Source organism: Danio rerio, chromosome 7 (assembly GCF_052040795.2).
Source record: "Danio rerio strain M-AB ecotype USA chromosome 7, GRCz13ab, whole genome shotgun sequence".
Classification (NCBI taxonomy): domain Eukaryota; kingdom Metazoa; phylum Chordata; class Actinopteri; order Cypriniformes; family Danionidae; genus Danio; species Danio rerio.
The window spans coordinates 40057276-40068718 of NC_141027.1; the positions used below are offsets into that span (position 1 = coordinate 40057276).

General features: G+C 33.7%; 2 protein-coding genes across 3 annotated transcripts in view; both read left to right on the forward strand.

Annotated features, from left to right (window-relative positions):
- Window positions 1-11443, forward strand: part of esyt2b (extended synaptotagmin-like protein 2b) — an 846120-nt gene that overhangs the window by 359677 nt on the left and 475000 nt on the right. The gene's annotated exons all lie outside the window — the stretch shown is intronic.
- On the forward strand, window positions 3362-4526 carry ccl36.1 (chemokine (C-C motif) ligand 36, duplicate 1). Its single transcript, NM_001386746.1, has 3 exons — window positions 3362-3486; window positions 3705-3816; window positions 3979-4526. The coding sequence occupies exons 1-3, from the start codon at window positions 3411-3413 to the stop codon at window positions 4070-4072; spliced, it is 282 nt and encodes a 93-aa protein (NP_001373675.1). The 5' UTR covers window positions 3362-3410; the 3' UTR covers window positions 4073-4526.

The window sequence follows — 11443 nt, forward strand, 5'->3', positions numbered from 1 at the left end:
AGCATCTCTGAAGTGTATCTTGGATTCATATCGACAGGATGACAGGACTAGTATAATGCAGCAATGAGTGTGGCTTTTGCGTTGTGGTGCAGCTTGGTTCTCATGGTGGTTGAAGTGTTGACAAGAAGACTGAGTAGGAGGATTTGTTCAGAGATGACGGTGGCTTTCTGTCTACAGCTCATCTCAACACTTTTGATTGATCTCATATTGTCTTCGTAATGACAGAAAAACTAGTCTCAAGTCTGTTTTGAAGTTAAAAACTGCGTTAGTTTGAGATTTAAAATTGAATTGAAAACCTATGGATTTGAGGAAATACCATGTTATACTGCTTCAGTCATTGCATGTTTTATGTAAAAGAACTTAAGCGGCCTAATTTATGGGACCACTATAAAAGCAATAACAGCGCTTGTCACTTTTTTTATTTGACAGTGTACCATCCAAATTCTTATTTATTATACTGATTGGAATTAATGGTACAAGTCATTATTATTTGTACGAGGGGAAAAGATTTCTCTAAAGGTGAGAGTGTATATGTAAATGCGCATGCATTTGGGTCAAAGATGAAGGCGTCTAAAACTGTAATGAACAGGAAAAAAGCTGTTCTGCACTTTTATCATTAATGTTATAATATTTAAAGTAACAAATTATGAATGTCCTACATTTTTACAATGACTTATGTAAGACTAAAATGTAATTTAGTTTTCAATATATTATTACCCACTTAAAAAAACATATTTACAATTAATGCAGCACCAAAATATGATTTAACTGTATTTTAAATCAGTTTTTAGTCATTTAAAGTATAATCAAATTTTGTTTGATCACTATTTAATTGTCACCACTAATAAGTGTTTCATTTTTAGAGAAATGTATTTTGACACTTTTTTTCCCCCACAAAACTTATTTAAAACCTTGAAGTCAGAATTATTACCTTATATTTTTTCTTCTGGAGAAAGTCTTATTTGTTTTATTTCACCTAAAATAAAAGCAGTTTTTAATTCATAAAATAACATTAAGGTCAAAATTATTAGCCCCGTTAAGCTATATAACTTGCCTAATTTCCCTAATCTGCCTAGTGAACCTATTTAAGCTTTTAAATGTCGCATTAAGCTTTATAAAAGTGTCTTGAAAAATATCTAGTCAAATATTATTTATATATACAAGGTAAAATAAATCCGTTATTAGAAATTATTTTTATAGTTATTAAGTTATTAAAACTATTATGTCTAGAAATGTGTTGAAAAAAGTCTTCTCTGTGTTAAACAGAAATTAGGAAGGGAAATAAACAGGGGGGCTAATAATTCAGACTTTAACTCTATATATCTTTGACCCATATGCTGTTGAATGCATAAATAATCTATGAAATCACTCCAAAGACTATTTGAATGCATGTGTATGTTGTAAACCCTTATATTGAGTCTATGTTCAGATATTATCAAGATAATGTGGTGAGATTTTGCTGCTTTTTTGATCACTGTGATCGAAGGAAAACCTCCCACCTTTTTTGTGGTTTAAACCACACTATACTGCAATAAGCTGCTTTGCACATTTTTTCCTCTTGATAGTTTTTCACTGTCTTTAATGTTCTCTCTGCTGTTTCGTGTTTTGTTTGTAGTTCAAGTCCCGGAGTTCCTTATGCATTCTTGGCTGTTTGAATAATCCATCTCTAGTTTTTCGTTGCCCTCAACTTAATAGACTGATTCTTTACAGCTATTTTAAAAATGAACTGTGATGAGAACTCGATTAATTAATGGGTTTGATTTATTTAATAAAAAATATATGTTAAATTCCAAATCTTTGTAATTCAAAAAAAAAAAAAACATTTTTGTGTCCTGGGGTCTGTTCTTTGTACCTCGCTTAAATTATCTAAGATGATTTGACATTTCCTGGATCTTTTGATCTTGATAACTGATCTCTGGCTAATTTGGTTCTTTAAAAAAGTTCGGAAATCAGATTGAAATGTCTGGATGAACTGATCTGAGATCGCTGCGCTGTGTGTTGTGAAGGACAGATCTGTCGATCCTCAATTACAATTACAAATCGATCCTCAATTGCAGATTAACATTTTTTTTTTCATTGTGCAAATTATATTTATATATATATATATATATATATATATGTGTGTGTATATATATATATATATATTTTTACTTGTATGTATATAAACACATAATCAATAATTATTTAATATTAAATATTATTTATTATTATAAATGTGTATATGCATTTTTTTCTCCAAGTGTATCTAATCTAAAGTTTACTACTGTAAGAAAATATCAGCATTCGGTACGGGCTTTTAGCATTACCTTTGCTTGAAATAACCTGATCTAATCCTGTTTACATGATGAGTTTTAAAGAATGAAACTATCCTGGATCATGTCAAATCATCAGTAACCAAATCCAGCTAATTAAGTAATCCACATACGAAGAACGGATCCCTGTTGTTGACTTCATATTCAGTAAGCAGTGAAGACAATCTTAAAGGGATTTCACCCAAAAATGAAAATCATCATTATTCGTCCTCCACTTATTTTCCACACCTGTTTGAGTTAAACACAAAGGAAGATATACTGAAGGAAGTTGAAAAAAAAAAAAAAAACTTGACTTCCGTAGTATTTTTGTTCCTACTATGGAAATCAACTTACATTTTAAAAGAGATTCGGCAGTGTATGAGCAGACAGAGGATTTATTTTTAATTTTTTTAGGTGAACCATCTCTTCAACCGTAATGACGAAGCTGACTTGTTCATACAATTAACTTCATGTTATGTTGTGAAAACTTGCGTGTGCACAGTCAAAAACAGATCATGTTGTCCAAGAGCACAGGAAATGTTGATTAACGCAGTAATGTATTGTGACTTATTGTATTTATGTTAGTGATTTGCTCATGTCGTAATTGAAGCGGGTTAGAAGACCATAGTCGATACATGTATATGTATGCTCATCAAAACCGTTTAATACCAGATTTTATGGGTCCATATGCTCACTGTATGAGCATTCAAGTGCAAACTGTGCATGAAATCACACAGCTTGATCATGTCTCGTGTTTGTCTTTTATTAAACGATGCTGCCTTTGCTTTGTTGTGTCTGTACAGATGATAAACAAATAAATGGTTGTAAATATTGATGGCCTGCTGTCTCTTTATTTATCAGCGTGAATAAACTAGTCTAAGAATAAGGCGAGTCATAGATGAAATGCATTGAAATAACCACAAGACATGTTTCCTGTAAGTTGTTTTTTTTTCTCTCAGTTATGATTCGCAATGGAATATTTTGTTACCTCTAACCTCCCTCCCCTACCAAAACCACACTCACCCCCTCCTCTTTTACCTTTATAGCTCATGGTGAGATTTAGGACATGCATTTATTCTGTCATTATCAGCATCTTCTTGAGAATCAGGATCTGCAGCTATGGGTCATTATTGTGTCTATCTGCTCGTTGGACTTCTGGCCATCACATTCCTCCAGGCTGATGTAATGGGCAACCGTAAGTCACATTAAACCTTATTATTGCATTTGTTCAGGGATGTGGATTAATGTATAAAACAGTTATTGTCTCATTTACCAGAGTGAAAAGGTGAAACTTTATCTAATCTCATTTTTATTTTATTCGTTTTTCAAATTTATTTGTTTTTTTTTTTTACATTTTGTCTATGGTTTATAAGTGGCTCATTATTCAAGTTTTGTTTGTTTGTTTTAATACAGATGCCAATACACCAGATGCATGCTGTTTTACTTTTTTCAAAAGAAAAATCCACCCGAGTAAAATTAATTCCTACAATCCGACAAGAGTGGACTGCACTCTGCCTGGAGTCATGTGAGTTTTACCTCTGCTTATGTTTTAATATCCATTTCTATTCTTGTGAAGGAAAGATGCAAATGATTGCAATAAACTTTAGTTGTGAAATGTACCATCATGGTTAATGGGAATTCATTAAGTTTTCTCTGTGGAGTAACTGAACTCTCTTCCTTCTTACAGTTTTGTCACACAGAAGGGTTTGCGGCTCTGTGTGGAACCTAAGCTGAACTGGGTCAAGAAAACCATCCAAATCATTGATGACCGCAATATTTAAGGCTTTCAGCTGTAGTGATGATCATCAATCATTTGTTTTTAAGAGAAAAATTAGCTCTGTGATCTTCCTCCTGTCTTTTTCTTTTTAATTACAGCGATGAGTAACTAGATAATGCTTTCTTTTTGAAATTAGTATTTCCTTAACATTTTGCTGTAAATACTTAATTGTTTCTATCTTTACCTGCACTATAAAACAATATATTTAGATGAATGTGTGATTTGCCTCATTTTAGAAATGTAGGCTAAAAAAAATTTTGACCTTTGCTTCTATATAACATTTTTTTTTCGCACTTTATGATTATTTGTAATGTAATAAAGACTATAAAAACATAAAAAAGCCTTCTGATGAGTTGTTGTGATTTACTTCTAAAGTGTTTTTAAATAAACCTAGCATGCACTGTAAAACATATTAGTAAATTACCAGTTTTTGCTAATAAACTTTGGACTGAAACCTTGAGATTCCAGTATTTATTACTGAAAAAAGTATTTCTACTCCTTACACTCATTTTACACCTTGAAATCTTTCAGCCAGTAAATCTTTTATCCTCGTATTTTTATCATTTTTTAGTTTTTCCACATTTATTTATGCTTTCTAATTGTATTATGGGACCTTGTTTTTTCTGACAACTTTTAACTTTGAAAAGTTTAAAAAAGATATTTTATTCACATTTTTAATAGTTTAAAGTGATCTATTGGAATAAGCTGCCAGTACATTTTGTTATTTTACAGACTTATTTCTGTATTTATAAAAGTCACTTTGTTAAATTGAATTTTCAACATCAGAAGTCAACACCGCAGAGATAAAGGTACCATAATAGAATTCATATGTAAATAAACTGAACACTTGTTAATCACAAAATATGGAAACTGGTCATTAACAGATTATTTTTTTTTTTACAGTGTATTTATATAAATATATGCATGTGTCGTAGACTATATAGACAAATCTAAAATATTCAGACTTCTCACATTATCACAAGAACTATAATGTTGATAATGTCATATAGTTTTGATTGATAGATGGATTCAGTTTGTAGTATTTTATATCAAAAATAAGATTGGCAACTATAAGACAATATTTACTGAACCATCATTGCAATCAAATTTCAATATGTTGGTTTGTTGGCATCAACAACAGCCGATAGTTTCCCGTTCATGTAAATTTGAACTTCACTATATTCTCAGACTCTCTACAGCAGATTCCTGATTGTTTTAGTCCACTGTATGAAAACATATTGAGTATTATATTTGACTGTTTACTTTAATCAGCCATACTCGCTTACATAAATGGACTACTATACAGTGTCCTGAACACACTACTAAAAATCTTTTAAAGAGAGAATCTTTTGCTTTGACTAACCATAGTGTGACATACTGCAGTCAGAAAAAAAAGAAAAACTTTGAACTGAAACCTTGAGGTTCCAGTATTTATTACTGAAAAAAGTATTTCTACTCATTACACTTTTCAATTTTACAACTTGAAATCTTTCACCCAGGAAATCTATTATCCACGTACACTTCTTTTATTACACAGCCACACCTTTCTACGTGAGCTTGATCTTAAGTGATAATAATAAAGACAACCTGTTTAAATTGGTAAACAATTTTATAAAAGATCACCTGACAGACTGCACATCTACACTAAATTTATTAAAGCAAGCAGAGCCTAACTTGTTGACTATACAAAGCTGTTGTGGACTGACAACATTTAACTTTTTTGGGGGGTCATTATTGTGAATTCATAATGTTAATAGTCGTAAGAAGAAATAGATTTGTAATTGTGCCAAAACCCAGAGTAAACATGTTATAGTGGTGAGACCAGAAATCATTTGAGTCAATCTTGGTAAAACAGCAGACCCCAGAACTCTCTAAAGTAGTTTGATGAGGGGAAAAAGAGTAAAGCACCATAGAAAACATTCACATTTGTATTTATATTTGCATTTGAATTTAATGGTTATTGGATCAACAAGTTTCCCCCAGGTTCTGTGGTTTCCTCCCACATTCCAAAAACGTGTCAAGTGAATTGATCAATATAAATTAGCAAAATAGTCGATCTCTTAGCCAGTATATCTCTATATAGCAATTTATAAACTATCATCAGCCCTCAACAGTATCTGGATGCAGCCTTTTTGATGCAAGCTTGACTGCATCCCTCAGCAATGCAATGTCAGACACAATGCACTCAATGGAGTGAGTGACATCACTGTGACGGGTAGGGTTAGGGGTGGTTAGGTGAGCGCATAAAAACCATTGGATGCAGCTCAGATTGCACTGCACCAGGTCTGCATCCAGACCCCTCTCTCAGCCCTAAATAATGGGAGAGTTCACCGAGATCTACTTCGCCCTGCAAACGGAAGGGAGCCCCAGGCTTGAGGATCTTATGAGCTCAGGGTTCTCTCCCAGGACAGCAAAGCCGAACACACTTTATAATCAATCATCATATAAGTGTGAACTTTTGAAGTGTGAAAAATCTGATTAACATAATGTAGCCTACAATTATTTAATTGCATTTTTTTTCCTATTGGCTTTTTTGTAAAATGTAAAAAGCAATAAGCCATGACTGTTAACTTTATTAAAACTTCTTGACAACTGTTTAAAATATAGTACAGTAAGTGTGAGCCTTCATACCTTAAATGATTAGAAGGGCAGCGTAACTTGGTGTTGGTGGGCTTGTCATTTAATGGCTCTATTTTCACACCTATGCGAAAGTTTCATAGATGTTAAAACCGAGCTATACGTGGCGGATGAGAAAGTGTGGTTGGACGCTTTATGGCCGTAAACTTAGCAGCTACATTTCCTGTGGCAGGAGGCAATGTCCTTTACATCGCTATCAAATATTTAAAAGTGTACTCTTCTAGGCGACACGAGTAGGCTATTTACTATAAAATACTATCGTTTTTAAGCTTTTTGACACTGCAAAAGTAATTTGCTGAAACCAAAATATTCCTTGTTGACCACTAACCGTTTGTTTGGTTGAGATGTGGGCTTGCGTACTCACCATGTTAAAACGAGACACTGACAAACTCGACAGTCACACAGTTGAGTTGGCTTGACTGAAAAAAACATCGCCATCTGCTGACACAAACGCAATAAAACTAGAACTGCTAAAAATACATATACTAATGAATAGACCACTTGAAAATGTGCCTGGATTTATTAGGCAAGGCTTTGAATAAAATATTATTCTATAAAAGTTTAACATTACATGCATTTCTTCAGAAATTAAAAATCACAAATATTGTAATTTAGAGCATTTTATTTTCTCAGAAAATGACAAGGTCAGAATAACAAATGAGAAAACAAATTCACTACATTTACTCACAGTATATCTTCATTTCATAACTTGCTCAAAAGAGTTTTTTTGTTTGTAAAAAAACAAAACAAAAACAAAATAAAACAATAAAAATGCTTTACATAAGGTACATTTAAAGAGTTCAGATACAAAAAAAATCTCAGTGCCATCTGAAATGTTCTTCTAATGTTTTCAGCCTCCTATGCTAATGGTCAGTTAATTATCTTTAAAGCCCTTGAAAATGACCTTTTCTTGCCATAAAAGTGAGATTGTTGAACCTACACAGAGCCTAAGAAAAAAATGCTAGTTTTAGAAGAACATTTCAGATGGCATTTAGTGGCCTTTGCATCTAAGTTGAATTCTTCATTTTGTCAAGTCAGTTGATTGAGTTCTCTATCTGCATGAAATGAAGCTTCTCTGTCCCATGAAGTATACTGAGACCGAAATCAAAATGTGTAAAAATAAAAATGGAATGATTTGCTTCAAAGAGTCCAGATATCATTTTCAATACTACTAGAACTTCTATGTTAAGCTGCTTTGACACAATCTACATTGTAAAAGTGCTCTAGAAATAAACATGAATTGAATTTTACTGTTAGTGACAAATAAGATAAGCTAATACAAGCTTTTCATATCAACTGATACACTGCTTAATATCCACTTTTCTGAAATTCTCTCCATTACATCATTAAATACATAAAATGGCATAGAAAGCCCAATGATTAGGGTGCATTTGCAGGGATTTGATTGCACATGGTGGCTGCCCAGCTAGAAGAGCATTGCAATATAGACCAGTCTACAAATGAAAATTGGTTTGTACAGCATGTTACTTTAGAAAGGATCTGATCCACAGATGCTGTTAATGGAAGCTTTTTTTTTTTTTTTTTTTTTTGATCTTTGTTTGAGCATATAAATGCAGAATGCGTGATACCTTATATTGAAAGTTCCAGTTCACCTAAAAGTTAAAGATTTGTCATCATGTATTCACCCTCCACTTGTTTCAAATATTTACATTTATTTCTGCTGTTGAACACAAAGGAATGAATGTTGAGAAAAAAGCAGCCATTGACGTCCGTAGTTTTTGCTCTTACTTGGATGTCAATAGCTGTTTTGTATCAACACTCTTTAAAATATCTTCTTTTGTGCTCAACAGAAGAAACAGAAGAAAAAAAGTTTAGTGTGAGCAAATGGTGAGGAAATTCTCAATTATGTGTGAACTGTCCATTTGTTTTCTCAACATCATTTGCTGTTTGAGTTGAACACATTCATTCATTCAATTTGGCTTAGTGCCTTTATTCATCAGGGATCACCACAGAGGAATGAACCACCAACTTATCCAGCATATGTTTTAAACAGCGGATGCCCTTCCAGCTGCAACCCATCACTGGGAAACATCCAAACACACTCATTCACACACATAGCACGTCTTTAGACTGTGGGATACCAGAGCACCTGGAGGAAACCCACACAAACACTGGGAGAATATGCAAACTCCACACAGAAATGCCAACTGACCTGACCCAGCCAGGACTCATAACAGTGACCTTCTGGCTGTGAGGCAACAGTGCTAACCACTGAGTCACCCCCCTGAGTTGAACACATAAAATCTAAATCTTTTCTGATTATGTCTGTGTAGCAGTTTTGTTCGGTTGTTGAATAACACATGCTTGCTTTTTTGTGTCACTACAAGCAATAAGTAAATAAAAAATATTGTACATCTTGCCTTAAGACTATGCAAATATTTTTCCCACTGGTATAGATGAACCTTTGTAGTAGTGAGATTGCATCACCGAAATTCTGTTGGCTTTCTCTTTTCCACCCAGACATCATGTTTCAGTCTGAACAAAGTACATCAGCACCAGAGCCGTGGACAGAGAGAGAGAGCAACAACAGAAGCCAAAAAATGCTCAATCATCACATGACTTTTGTAGGCTTCACATAGTTTCAGGAAGTTTGTGACAGGGAATGCAGAGTTAGAGAGAGACAGACTGAGATTTTAGATATTTAGGAATAAATAACTCCACAGATTACTGTTTATGACCCACCAGTATTTTATGAATTAAAATCAATATTTACCAAAACATATTTTTAAATGTATTTCAGGGTAAATAAAACATTTACTGTCTTTTATCTGAAATGATTTACAATAATCGCATTCTACAGCAGTTTATAGACTAATATAAATTTATCCTATGTGCCGAGGAGCTTTCAAGAGTTCGCACTTAGCTGATGATTGATTATAAGCAAGTTTGGCATGCTGTCCCGGGAGAGAGCCCTGAGCTCAAAGGTTCTTGAGCCCTGGGCTCCCTCCCGTTTGATGGGCGATAGGGGAGCCTTGAGCTCAGGTAGATCTCGACAACTCCCCCTTTGATCAAAACTGATGACTAAAATTGAATGCTATGAAAATATATGCTGCAGGGTGAGAGATTAACTGTGGTGCAAAATTTAGATTGATCAATTTACTTGTTGTGCATGTTTTTGGAATGTGGGAGGAAACCGGAGGACCCGGGGAAAACCCATGCAAGCACGGGAAGAACATGCAAACTACACACAGAAACAACCACCGGCCTGTTAAAGGACTAGAACCGGTGACGTTCTTGCTGTGAGGCGACAGTGCTAGTCACTGGGCCACCGTGCTGCCCTATGGAGGGAAAGGTGAAGAGGTAGGGGTGGAAGGGGGGATTCTTCAAATCGAAGATGACTGTAGTGAGAAAACCCTGGCTCTTTATAGTGGGTTAGGAATGGCCTGATTGGTGGATCATGCATGCTAATGCAGAACCAGCTGTGTTCAATCATAATCACGTGATCCTCTCGGAATTAGTTTATGAATAAACTTCACTTAAAGCATGTTTAGATGTTTAAAATGAGTATTTTATATTATATTATATTATACCAAAAATTGGTGAAATAATAATAAAAATTAAAAAATTAAAAATATATTTTTTCAAATTTAATTTTTTATTTTAACATTTTTATTTATTTACTCTTTTTCTTTTTACCTTTTGCAGGGTATGCACCCAGCAGCCTATTTTAGCAAAAATACCAGAATTCTATTAGTTTAATGAGGAATAGCCTGCTTTAATACACAAGTTAATAGAAAATGTGCTTAAGAGATCTTGTTCTTGACACTGACTTACTGGATCTACAGCGATGCTCCACGCGATCAAGATTATAGTCGATATTTCTCTCAGTGGCTCTGATCAGCTCCTAAACAAAATACTTTGTGCATCAGGACAGTTCACTATGACTTCCCAACAAGGTTTTTTAGTATTATCCTGTTGATATCAGAGCTATCTCGCTGAATCTGCAGCTATGCGTCATTATCGTGCTTGTGTTTTTCTTTTTCTTTTTGTTCAACTACAGGAAACCGTAAGTTACACTAGTTTTACGTTTATTCAATGGTATTTAATATATAACACTTTATAGTCGTCTAACTTACTCAAGTTAATCAGATATTTTTTTCAACACAGATTCCACTGGAACTGATTGCTGTTATAATTTTTTCAAAAGAAAAATCCCCCTGAGTAAAATTAATTCCTACAGTCTGACAAGAGTGGACTGCACTATGCCTGGAGTAATGAAGGAAAGATGCAAATGATTGCAATAAACTTTAGTTGTGAAATGTACCATCATGGTTAATGGGAATTCATTAAGTTTTCTCTGGAGTAACTGAACTCTCTTCCTTCTAACAGTTTTGTCACACAGAAGGGTTTGCGGCTCTGTGTGGAACCTAAGCTGAACTGGGTCAAGAAAACCATCCAAATCATTGATGACAGTAATATTTAGTGACTAAATCTGTCTGCTCATAAGAAGGATTTCAATGTTTCTTAATTGAGCTCAGTATCTTTGTGATCATTCTTTTCATTATTGTTTTATGACGGCATGATATTTTTGCGCTTGAGATGTCTAATCATTTGCTTTAAATCCTAAACTATTTTCTTTTAAAACTAGAACAATAATAATATACATTCTGAAAAAAATGCTGGGTTGCCATAAAACAATGTTGAGCAAAATATGTATACAAAATTTTTATTTTTATTTAATTGAAAAAAAAAAAAAATTAAACCAATTTTTCCATTT